General features: G+C 36.8%; 1 protein-coding gene across 1 annotated transcript in view; it reads left to right on the top strand.

Moving 5' to 3' along the window:
- The window catches only part of Tex11 (testis expressed 11), a 258655-nt gene that overhangs the window by 173662 nt on the left and 71544 nt on the right, over nucleotides 1-13449 (top strand). Inside the window, exons 17-18 of the mRNA XM_004660917.2 lie at nucleotides 4793-4878; nucleotides 5455-5511. Of these exons, the coding sequence (XP_004660974.1) occupies nucleotides 4793-4878; nucleotides 5455-5511 (143 nt within the window). The remainder of the gene's footprint in view (nucleotides 1-4792; nucleotides 4879-5454; nucleotides 5512-13449) is intronic.

Genomic DNA, 13449 nt, shown 5'->3' with positions numbered 1-13449 from the left:
TAGCTAGGATCCACATATGAGGGAGAACATGTGGCACTTGGCTTTCTGGGCCTGGGTTACCTCACTTAGTATAATACTTTACAGATCCATCCATTTTTCTGCAAATTTCATGACTTCATTTTTCTTTACTGCTGAGTAGAACTCCATTGTATAAATGTGCCACATCTTCATTATCCACTCATCAGTTGAGGGACATCTAGGCTGGTTCCATTTCCCAGCTATTATAAATTGAGCAGCAATAAACATGGTTGAGCATGTACTTCTAAGGAAATGAGATGAGTCCTTTGGATATATGCCTAGGAGTGCTATAGCTGGGTCATATGGTAGATCAATCTTTAGCTGTTTTTTTTTGTTGTTTTTTTTTTTGAGATAGCGTCTCACTGTAGCTCAGGCTGACCTGGAATTCACTATGGAGTCTCAGGGTGGCCTCGAACTCATGGCAATCCTCCTACCTCTGCCTCCCAAGTGCTGGGATTAAAGGCATGCGCCACCACGCCCGGCAATCTTTAGCTGTTTTAGGAACCTCCACACTGATTTCCACAATGGCTGGACCAGATTGCATTCTCACCAGCAGTGTAGAAGGCTTCCTCTTTTTCCACATCCCCACCAACATTTATGATCATTTGTTTTCATGATGGTGGCCAATCTGACAGGAGTGAGATGGAATCTCAATGTAGTTTTAATCTGCATTTCCCTGATGACTAGTGACGTAGAACATTTTTTTTTAGATGCTTATATGCCATTCATATTTCTTCCTTTGAGAATGCTCTATTTAGCTCCATAGCCCATTTTTTGATTGGCTTGTTTGATTCCTTATTATTTAACTTTTTGAGTTCTTTGTATATCCTAGATATTAATCCTCTATCAGATATATAGCTGGCAAAGATTTTTTTCCCATTCTGTAGTTTGCCTCTTTGCTTTTTTCACTGTGTCCTTTGCAGTGCAAAATCTTTGTAATTTCATGAGGTCTCAATGATTAATCTGTGGTTTTATTGCCTGAGCAATTGGGGTTGTATTCAGAAAGTCTTTGCCAAGACCAATATGTTGAAGGGTTTCCCCTACTTTTTCCTCTAGCAGTTTTAGAGTTTCGGGTCTGATATTAAGGTCTTTAATCCATTTGGACTTAATTCTTGTGCATGGCGAGGGAGAGGAATCTATTTTCATCCTTCTGCAGACATATATTCAGTTTTCAAAACACCATTTGCTGAAGAGGCTGTCTTTTCTCCAATGAGTATTTTTGGCATTTTTATCGAATATCAGGTGTCTATAGCTACCTGGACTTACATCTGGGTCCTCTATTCTGTTCCACTGATATACATGTCTGTTTTTGTGCCAGTACCATGCTGTTTTTATTACTATTGTTTGTTTTTTTGAATTCTTTGTACATTCTAGATATTAGGCCACTGTCAATAGCTACCAAAGTTCTTCTCCCATTCTGTGTGTAGTCTGTTGGCTCTGTTTATGGTATGTTTGTCTATACAAAAGCTTTTTAGCTTCATTAGATCTCACTGGTTGAGTAATTGTTTAATTTCCTGGGCTACTGGGGTATTGTTCAGGAAGTCTTTTCCCAGTAATATATCGTGGAGAGTTCCCTCTCTTTTTTATCCAGTAGTATGAGAGTTTCAGGTCTTATATTGACATGTTTAATCCATTTGGAGTTGATTTTACTTTTCTTATTTGAGAGAGAGAGAGAAAGAGAAAGGTGCAGAGAGAGAATGGGCAAGCCAGGGCCTCCAGCCCCTACAAACAAACTCCAGATGAATGTGCCATCTTGTGCATATTGGTATATGGGTGCTAGAAAATTGAACCTGGGTGCCATCTCCCCAACCCAGGAATATTTTGTAAAATAATGTAATCACACTATCATTATCATGCCTAAAAGCTAATAATTTCTTAATGTCAAATATGTGCTCATTAAGCCAGGCGTGGTGGTGCACGCCTTTAATCCCAGCATTTGGGAGGCAGAGGTAGGAGGATCACTGTGAGTTCAAGGCCACCCTGAGACTCCATTGTGAATTCAAGGTCAGCCTAGGCAAGAGTGAGACCCTACCTCAAAAAACCAAAAAAAAAAAAAATGTGGTCATTATACAAATTTCCAAATGTCTCACCTTTTTTGAGAATTCCCTTTATTTGGTTGATAGAACCTATAAAGACAGAGTGTGTATGAATGTATGTGTGTGTGTGTTTTCCTTAATAAATGTCCATGTTATTTGTTGACATAAGGTCTCTTACTTGAACTCAGAGCTTACTGATTCAGCTAGTTTGGCTAGCCAGCATGCTTCAGGGATGTCTTGCCTTTGCCTCACAAAAGGTTTTTGTTTTTGTTTTTTAAGGAAGAAAAGGCATGCACCAAACTTTGATAGCTTCCAGATTGTAAGATCTCCTTAAATTGATAGTTCTTGGATTAATCTTTGTGTCCCTGGGACCTAGCTTCTCATCTGACATATAATTTCCATCAGCTTTTTAAAAGTCTGAGTATCGGTTTTTCATAAGGTCTTTAGCACTGGACTTAAAAGTGCATTATAGTACATGTCATTGTGACAGACAGTCAAAACCCATCTGTGAATATTAATTTGGAAGTAAGCCAGGGATGGAACATTGTATAAATTAATAATAACCTACAAAAAACTTTAATATATTTTTATTGTTTTCAATAAACAATATTGGAACATCTGGCATTTTTTTTCAGGTGGAGGTTAGCACTTAATATTATAAAAATAGACTGAAAACATTTCTGTTCATAATAACTGAAAAAAAAAGAAAAAAAACTAAACATAAACCTACCCAAGGAGGTAAAAGATCTCTTCAATGGAAACTTCAAAGTACTGAAGAAATTGAGGAAGACACCAGAAGATGGAGAGACCTTCCATATTCTTTGATCAGCACAATTAATATTGTGAAAATGGCTATAGTACTAAAAGTTGTAAAGAGTCAATGCAATGCCATCAAAATGGCAATGACATTCTTCACAGAAATAGAAAATCACCCCATTCAATGGGAAAAGCAAAGAGAATTGGATTTGAGTAATTTACCTCATTTTTTGGCTTACATTCTGCAATGGCAACTTACTTAACTTCTCTCAGCTACATGATTTTAGATTAGAAGGATCTGTTCAGGCTTTAAAAATATTATGTGCTTAGTTATTTAAAAGCAGTTTGTCCTTTAGATGATATATCCCTTCCCATGGCCTCAATCTTATTTGTGCTACTTATTTGCATCCATGAAAACCTTTCTAGATTGTTCGTCATAGTCATGGGATTAAATAGCAAAGGGTTACTTCACATAAACTTTTAAAGGCTATTAAGATCCCTGCAAATAAGGCACACAATGTCGTGGCCAGCTTGAGCTACATTGCCCAGTTCAGGGTAGCTGTAACTATGTGAGGAAACCCTGTCTTGAATGAAGAGAAACAGGAGGAAGAGGAAGAAATATGTTACTGTGAAAGCTACTGTTTTCCTGAAAGTCTGTCTTTGTTTGTTAAATATTCATAGAGTCCTTCCTGGTAAGAACAGTCTATAGTGTTCTAGCCTATTTACTGCCAACTTCCTTGGGTGAGTTTACCAGTACTCTCTTATTTGTTCCTTTGTGTAAGCAAAATGAGGTTTTATTCTCTTAGATTTTCTTTTTATTTTACTTAAAGTATAAAAACTTTTTAGAGCAGTTTCTGACATAATTTGAAATAGTTACAATTATTAGTAATGACCAGGCCTAGCAAATGACTGTGAGCATGCGTGGTTAGGATAATTGGAGAATGGAATTTAAAGAATTAGAATATTAGGAAGATTATCCTATTTATTGAAAATGCTGAGGGACAGAAAGACAGAAAGAGAGAAAATCTCTGGAGAAAATAATTTAGCAATATTTAAGTCATCAACAAATGAGAACAAATCATCACCTGGGAACTGATAGATTGTGGATACAATTAGGGATATAGTCTGGTGACAAGAAATTCAAAGTGGGGGATTTTAGAGAAAAAAGGAAGAATAATTTGAAAATATCAGTGAAAAGTGAGGGCACATATACTACCTTAAAGCTTAGGGCAGAGGGCAGTAAAAGCCAAAACTGCTGTCACTTGAGAGGATTCCCATGGAAACAGTATCTGAAACCTACATTTCCATTAGAGAGACCATGTGGAGGGGACTTTCATAAAAGAGTTTGCGTGTATGGTTAGGCCACTTGCCTGCAAAACCAAAGGACCTTGGTTCAATTCCCCAGAACCCACATCAGTCATATGCACAAGGGGGCACATGCATCTGGAGTTCGTTTGCGGTGGCTGGGAGCCCTGGCATGCTTTCTCTCTCTCTCTTTTCTCAAATAAATAAATAAAAATAAAATAAGAGTTTGCTTCTAGAGAAGGCCTTTCTAGTAGTGGACTGGACTTCAAAGAGCAGACATAGTAGAAGGGTTGGAAGAGCTACACAGAAATGGGAAAAGGAAATAATCAGTCTTTGGGAGGATTAAAGTGCTAAAAAATGAGTGTGAGCTAACAATTTCGTGGTTACTGCTACTAAACAGAAATAAAGTAATATTACTGTGAGTGGATTCAAGGCTGTATTATCAAGGCTACAATTGCGGATAGGAAGGTATGAGTTTCTGGAGCTAATGTGGCCCATTTATTGCTATTGTCATTGAATTATAGTTACATTCTATTATATTGGTAGCTCTTTTGAGACTACAAAATGAAACTGTTCAGCTTTATTTCTTGTCCTTAATAGGCACGAATATAGTTAACTTGCTGCATGCATCAATCACTCTATGATGAAATTTAACATACTGTATATGTTAATTTCAGCATGGACAACAAACTGTAGCAGTAAGAAGCTTGGAATATTTAGCTCAAATTTCAGAGGACCCACAAGAAATACTTGGAGCTCTAAAGTAAGGAAACCACATTTGGAGGTGAAAAAATTTCCTCTGCTCATCTTAACTCTGTGTCTATAAGCTTCACTTAAATAGTGCTAATGAGATCAGTGCCTTCAAGAAAGAACTAATAGCCCAGATGCTCAGTAAAAAACAACAACAAAAAGATAGAAGTTGAATTTGATCGCCTTCTCTCTTTCTAGAAAGGAAAAAAAAAATTGTTAAAAAGCCACTTTTAACACTAATAGTGAGGGTGAAATTGGGGCATGATGACTACATAGTTGTGAGTGAGAAAATGCCAGTGAAAAAAAATGAAGAACAGGATACCGGTAAGATACTAGAGTGATTCTCCAGCTGGTCAACTCTACTTCAGACCATACTTACAAAGCGAAATGGAGTGACAGGAATAAAAGATTCAGAAGTTGAAGTACTTGCATACCTTCAACTAAGTAAATTTAAGACCCTTTGAGGTAGTGGTGGGGGTGGAACCCAGGATTTTACATATGTTAGGTAAGCAGTCTACTACTGATGTCTACCACTGAGTTATGTCCCCTACCTCCTAAGAATCACTTTGTACATTAATTTATTATACAGGTGTCTGTTTCGAATTCTTCTCCCACAAGTTTTTCAAATGCCAGAATCTGAAAATAAGTAAGTATTTCAAGAGAAGCACTATATTTGCCATCAGAAAAGTTATACTAAGTTCCAAAAGAAACTTTATATCGAGAGGTGTATTGTGTAGTGAATGAAATTAATATGGAAACAAAAGAAATTAATATAGACTTTGAGCCAGTCTTTCTGGGTTCATATCCTGGCTTGGTTATTTATGGGCTATGTAATTTGGGTAAGGTTTTAAAAAATAATTTCTTGCCTTCAGTTTTTCCATCTGTAAGATGGAAATATTATTAATATATACCTCCTGGATTTTCTGTGATTATTCAGTGAATTAATAATACATGTAAAAGGCAAAAGTAAGAAACCAGTCTACATGCAAATATCTGAGACTGTGTGGCAATTTCTAAGTGCTCAAATTTTACAAATGATATGATTATACTTCTATATCTCTTTCCCATTTTTGACAATAATCTCAATAGACATCCCCACAGAACATGTAACTGGGATGGCTTGCAGATTCTGATTGTATATTCGTCCATCTAGGAGTATTGCAATATGTTTCTGCTCACAGTTTCCATGGTGTAAGATATCAAGAACTTAATAATTCATGGAATAATTTTGTCACCAATTTTCATTTGTAAAATTCATTACATCCTGAGGTCTTGATTAGGTCTAGCTTTCAGAAAGTATCACTCATCCCCACATTCTTTGCTTGGACAAGAGCTCTATAACAAACTGTCTCTACTGGAATATTGGAAAAGAGTTCTATAATAAACTTCCTCTACTACATAATTACTTTTGATATTTGTTTCAACTAAATTTTGGGAGAAATATTTTTGACTAAGATAATACTGAAATTTTAACTTTTTTGTCATAATATACAATTTACCCAATCACATATGATTAGTTTCACCCTTACTTTATAGACTCTGTCAATCAAATAGAAGGGAGCTCAATCTAAAAAAATAGCCATTTGGAAATTTGAGTAATGGTCACAATTTGACATTAAGAAATTAGTAACTTTGAAGCATTGTAATGGTAGTGTGGTTAGTGTTTGTTTTTTTAAATATTTTATTTACTTATTTATTTATTTATTTGAGAGTGACAGACAGAGAAAGAGAGAGAGAGAGAAAATGGGCACGCGAGGGCCTCCAGCCACTGCAAACTAACTCCAGACGCGTGCGCCCCCTTGTGCATCTGGCTAACGTGGGTCCTGGGGAATTGAGCCTCGAACCGGGGTCCTTAGGCTTTACAGGCAAGCGCTTAACTGCTAAGCCATCTCTCCAGCCCTGTTTTTGTTTGTTGTTTTTGAGGCAGAGTTTCACTCTAGGCCAGGGTAAACTGGAACTCACTCTGTAGCCAAGGCTGGCCTTAAATTCAAAGCGATACTCCTTCCTTAGCTTCCCAAGTACTGAGATGATAGATGTTTGTCACCACGTCTAGTTTTGTTATTTTGTTACAAAAAAAAAAAAACAAAGCTAAGCATGGGAGTACACACCTTTGGATCTTCAGAGCCCACATAAGGGCAGACGCAATAGTGAGAGTCTGTTATCCTAACTCTCCTCTGGTCCACATTGTTGCCAGCACGTGTTATTTGCTTTCTTTAAAAAAATATTTTATTGGGGTTGGAGAGACAGCTTAGCGGTTAAGGCACTTGCCTGCAAAGCCAAAGGACAAACATTCCCCAGGACTCACGTAAGCCACAGGCACAAGATGGCACATGTGTCTGGAGTTCGTTTGCAGTGGCTGAATGTCCTGGTGTGCCTATTCTTTCTCTCTCTTTCTCCTTCTCTTTCCCTCTGATTCTGTTTCTCTCTAATACATAAATAAAAATAAAATATTTTGAAAATATTTTATTTATTTATGAGCAGAGTGTGTGAGTGTGTCATGCCATGTTGCCATTACAAATGAACTCTGGATGTGTGTACCACTTTGTGCATCTGGCTTTATAGGAATACTGGAGAATTGAACCCAGGTGAGCTGGTTTTATAAACAGATGCCTTTTAACCACTGAGCCATCTCCCCAGCCCATTGTTATTTGCTTTCTTGATGAATGCAATTTGGAGAGGTATGAGAAGAAATGTTGATGCTTTTATTTGCAAGTGATGTTGGCTAGGTTTTCATTTGTTTACTGGCCACTTGTACTTCATCTTTTGAGAAGTGCCTGTTCATTTAATTACACATATATTGAATGAGTATTTTGATTTCTTGTTATTTAGTTTTTTGAGTTATTTTTATATTCTAAGTGTTAACCCTCTGTCACAAGTATAGCTAGTAAAGATTTCCTCCAGTTCTATGGTCTGACTCTTCACTAGATTGTCTACTTTGCTGCAGAAACTTTTTAATTAAATGAAGCCCCATTTGTCAATTGTTGACACTATTTCGTGAACAACTGCGGTCATATTCTGAAAGTGCTGGCCTGTGCCCATATCTTTTTTTTTTTTCTTTTTGGTTTTTTGAGGCAGAATCTCACTGTAGCTCAGGCTGGCCTGAAATTCACTATGTAGTCTCAGGGTGACCTTGAACTCATGGCTCTCCTCCTACTTCTGCCTCCCAAGTGCTGGGATTAAATGCATGTGCTACCACGCCCAGCTCCTGTGCCTGTATCTTGAAGTGTTTTCTTTATATTTTTCCACTATCAGTTTTAAAGTTTCAGGCCTTACATTAAGGACTTTGATCCATTTAGAATTGATTTTTATAAAAAATGAAAAATGGGGATCTAACTTTGCCAAGAGCTATTGTTGAAGAGGCTGTCTTTTCTGCAGTTTATATCTTTGGCATCTTTGTCAAAAATCAGGTGGTTTTAGCTGATCTATGTGTCTGTTTTTGTGCCAGTGCCATAACAGTTTTATTACCATGCATCATGAAGCTTCCCCTCAAGACTGCAAACCAAAATAAAAGCTTTTCTCCATCCCACCAGCTGTTCTTGGTCAGGTTCTATTCTAGCAATGTGAAGGTAACTATAACAAGGTCTTTATCATGATGGGATGTTGGATTTTGTCAGCAGTCTTTCCTACATTTATTAAGATGACCATGTGATTTCTATCCTTAACTCCATTTATGTGCTGTGTTATAGTTTTATTTTTTGGGTTTTGTATTCTTATCTTGATTTGGGATTAAAATAATTCTTGCTTCATTAAAAGAGTTTGGTAGCACTCCGTCTTTTCCTTTTTGATAGAATAGTTTGTCAAGCATTGCTTTTCTTCATTCTTCTTTAAATGTCTGGTAGAATTCAACAGATAAGTAATCTGGGCTGGACTGTGTTTAGTTGGGAGGCTTTTAAGTTATTGCTTCAATATCATTGCTTATTTTACACCTGTTTAAATTATTTATCTCACCTTGGTTGAATATTAGTGGGTTATAGCATTTCTTTTAGATTTTCCAATGTAATGAGATATTAGTTTTAATAGGGTGCCCTAATAATTTTCAACATTTCATTGGTATTTGCCATAATGGTTCCCTTTTCCTTTTTATATCCATAAAATTATAATAAACATAATAAAATCTCATGCTTATATATTATGAATAAACCCAAAAATTATATCATATGTTTCTTACTTTATTTTTTGTTTTGTATTTTAAACACTTTATTAAAAATTTAGGGGGGGGGACTGGAGAGGTGGCTCAGCAATTAAGGTGCTTGCCTGCAAAGCCTAATGACTTGTGTTCAATTCCCCAATATCCATGTAAAGCCAGATGCACAAAGAAGTGCATGCATCTGGAGTTTGTCTGCAGTGGCTGGAGGTTCCAGTATGCCCATTCTCTCTTCTCTCTATATGTCTCTGCTGACAGATAAAAATAGGGATGGGTACTTCTGGTTGGGTTGTTTGAAAAGACATAGATTTGCAGACTGGGTTAAAAAAGCAGGATCCTACAATTTGTTGTCTCCAAGAAACTCACCTTTCTACAAAGGATAGACATTATCTTAGGGTGAAAGGTTGGAAGACAGTGTTTCAAGCAAATGGGCCTAGAAAACAAGCAGGGGTTGCTATCCTAATATCAGACAGGGTAGACTTTAGTCCGACGTTAGTCAAGAAAGATAAGGAAGGTCACTTTATATTGATTAAGGGCACACTCCAACAGGAGGACATTACAATCCTAAACATATATGCACCTAACATGGGGGCTCCCAAATTCGTCAAACAAACACGATTAGAACTAAGGTCACAGATAACACCAAACACAGTGGTGGTGGGTGACTTTAACACCCCACTCTCATCAATTGACAGGTCATCCAGGGAAAGAATAAACAGAGAGGCATCTGGACTAAATGAGGTCATAGAAGGAATGGACCTAACAGATATATACAGGACATTTCATCTAAAGGCTGCAGAATATACATTCTTTTCAGCAGCACATGGAACATTCTCTAAAATAGACCATATATTAGGACACAAAGCAAATCTTAACAAATTCAGGAAAATTGAAATAATTCCTTGCATTCTATCTGACCACAATGCAATGAAACTACAAATCAGTAGCAAGAAAGGCTATAGAGCATACACAAAATCATGGAAACTAAACAATACACTACTAAATGATGAGTGGGTCAATGAAGAAATCAAAAAGGAAATCAAAAAATTTATAGAGTCAAATGATAATGAGAACACAACATACCAAAATCTCTGGGACACAATGAAGGCAGTTCTAAGAGGTAAATTTATAGCCTTAAGTGCCTATATTAAGAAATTAGAAAGGTCGCAAGTAAACGACCTAATGCTTCGCCTTAAAGCCTTGGAAAAAGAAGAACAAGGCAAACCAAAAATCAGTAGACGGGAAGAAATAATAAAGATTAGGGCAGAAATTAATGAAATAGAAACAAAAAGAACAATCCAAAGAATTAATGAAACAAAGAGTTGGTTCTTTGAAAGGATAAACAAGATTGATAAGCCCTTAGCAAATCTGACCAAAAGAAAGAGAGAAGAGACACAAATTAATAAAATCAGAGATGAACAAGGTAACATCACAACAGATTCCAGAGAAATTCAAAAAATCATAGGGACATACTATAAAAGCATATACTCCACAAAGTATGAAAATCTGAAAGAAATGGATGATTTCCTTGATTTATATGACCTACCTAAATTAAATCAAAATGAGATTAATCACTTAAATAGACCTATAACAAACATGGAGATCCGAACAGTTATCAATAATCTCCCAACTAAAAAAAGCCCAGGCCTGGATGGATTCACTGCTGAATTTTACCAGACTTTTAAGGAAGAGCTAACACCATTGCTTCTTAAGCTTTTCCAGGAAATAGAAAAAGAAGGAATTCTACCAAACTCCTTCTATGAGGCCAGCATCACCCTGATACCAAAACCAGGCAAAGATAGAACAAAAAAAGAAAATTACAGACCAATCTCCCTCATGAACATAGATGTAAAAATTCTCAACAAAATATTGGCAAACGGAATACAAGAGTATATCAAAAAGATCATTCACCCTGACCAAGTAGGCTTTATCCCAGAGATGCAGGGATGGTTCAACATACGCAAATCTATAAATGTAATACATTACATAAACGGGTTGAAGGACAAAAATCACATGATCATCTCATTAGATGCAGAGAAAGCATTTGACAAAATCCAACATCCCTTCATGATAAAAGACCTACAGAGACTGGGAATAGAAGGAACATATCTCAATATAATAAAGGCTATTTATGACAAGCCTACAGCCAACATATTACTAAATGGGGAAAAACTGGAAGCTTTTCCACTAAAATCAGGAACAAGACAAGGGTGTCCACTGTCCCCACTTTTATTTAATATAGTTTTGGAAGTCTTAGCCATAGCAATAAGGCAAGAGACACACATAAAAGGGATACAAATTGGAAAGGAAGAAATCAAGTTATCATTATTTGCAGATGACATGATTCTATACATAAAGGACCCTAAAGACTCTACTAGCAAGCTGTTAGAGCTGATCAAAACCTACAGCAATGTAGCAGGATACAAAATAAATACACAGAAATCAGTAGCCTTCATATATGCTAACAACAAACACACAGAGGATGAAATCAGAGAATCACTCCCATTCACAATTGCATCAAAAAAAATAAAATACCTTGGAATAAACCTAACCAAGGAAGTAAAGAATCTATACAATGAGAACTTTAAAACACTCAAGCGAGAAATTGCAGAAGACACTAGAAAGTGGAGAAACATCCCTTGTTCCTGGATTGGAAGAATCAATATCGTGAAAATGGCAATCTTACCTAAAGCAATCTACACATTTAATGCAATCCCTATCAAAATTCCAAAGGCTTTCTTCATGGAAATAGAAAAAACAATCCAAAAATTCATTTGGAATAACAAAAAACCTCGAATATCTAAAATAATACTGAGCAACAAAAAAGAGGCTGGTGGTATCACCATACCTGATTTTAACCTATACTACAGAGCCATAGTAACAAAAACAGCATGGTACTGGCACAAAAACAGACATGTAGATCAGTGGAACAGAATAGAGGACCCAGATGTAAGCCCAAGTAGCTATAGCCACCTGATATTCGATAAAAATGCCAAAAATACTCATTGGAGAAGAGACAGCCTCTTCAGCAAATGGTGTTTTGAAAACTGGATAAATATCTGCAGAAGGATGAAAATAGATTCTTCTCTCTCGCCATGCACAAGAATTAAGTCCAAATGGATTAAAGACCTTAACATCAGACCGGAAACTTTGAAACTGCTAGAGGAAAAAGTAGGGGAAACCCTTCAACATATTGGTCTTGGCAAAGACTTTCTGAATACAGCCCCAATTGCTCAGGCAATAAAACCACAGATTAACCACTGGGACCTAATGAAATTACAAAGATTTTGCACCGCAAAGGACACAGTGAAAAAAGCAAAGAGGCAACCTACAGAATGGGAAAAAATCTTCGCCAGCTATATATCTGATAGAGGATTAATATCTAGGATATACAAAGAACTCAAAAAGTTAAATAGTAAGGAATCAAACAAGCCAATCAAAAAATGGGCTATGGAGCTAAATAGAGAGTTCTTAAAGGAAGAAATACGAATGGCATATAAGCATCTAAAAAATGTTCTACGTCACTAGTCATCAGGGAAATGCAGATTAAAACTACATTGAGATTCCATCTCACTCCTGTCAGATTGGCCACCATCATGAAAACAAATGATCATAAATGTTGGCGGGGATGTGGAAAAAAAGGAACCCTTCTGCACTGCTGGTGGGAATGTAATCTGGTCCAGCCATTGTGGAAAACAGTGTGGAGGTTCCTAAAGCAGCTAGAGATTGATCTACCATATGACCCAGCTATAGCACTCCTAGGCATATATCCAAAGGACTCATCTCATTTCCTTAGAAGTACATGCTCAACCATGTTTATTGCTGCTCAATTTATAATAGCTGGGAAATGGAACCAGCCTAGATGTCCCTCAACAGATGAGTGGATAATGAAGATGTGGTACATTTATACAATGGAGTTCTACTCAGCGGTAAAGAAAAATGAAGTTATGAAATTTGCAGAAAAATGGATGGACCTGGAAAGTATTATACTAAGTCAGGTAACCCAGGCCCAGAAAGCCAAGCGCCACATGTTCTCTCTCATATGTGGATCCTAGCTACAGATGACTGGGCTTCTGTGTGAGAATGAAAATACTTAGTAGCAGAGGCCAGTAAGTTGAAAAGGAGACATAAAGGGTGGAGAAAGGAAGGGAGGAGGATACTTAATAGGTTGATATTGTATATATGTAATTACAATGATTGTAATGGGGAGGTAATATGATGGAGAATGGAATTTCAAACGGGAAAGTGTGGGGGTGGGGAGGGAGGGAATTACCATGGGATATATTTTATAATCATGGAAAATGTTAATAAAAATTAAAAAAAAATAGGGATGGGAAGATGGCTCTGCAGTTAAAGGCACTTGCTTGCAAAGCCTACTGGTCTGGGTTTGATTCTCCAGTACCCATGTAAAGCCAGATGTTCAAAGAGGATCATATGTCT

Source organism: Jaculus jaculus, chromosome X (genome assembly GCF_020740685.1).
Source record: "Jaculus jaculus isolate mJacJac1 chromosome X, mJacJac1.mat.Y.cur, whole genome shotgun sequence".
NCBI lineage: Eukaryota > Metazoa > Chordata > Mammalia > Rodentia > Dipodidae > Jaculus > Jaculus jaculus.
Note: the sequence above shows the minus strand (reverse complement) of the source record. Positions and strands in the feature narration are given on the sequence as shown.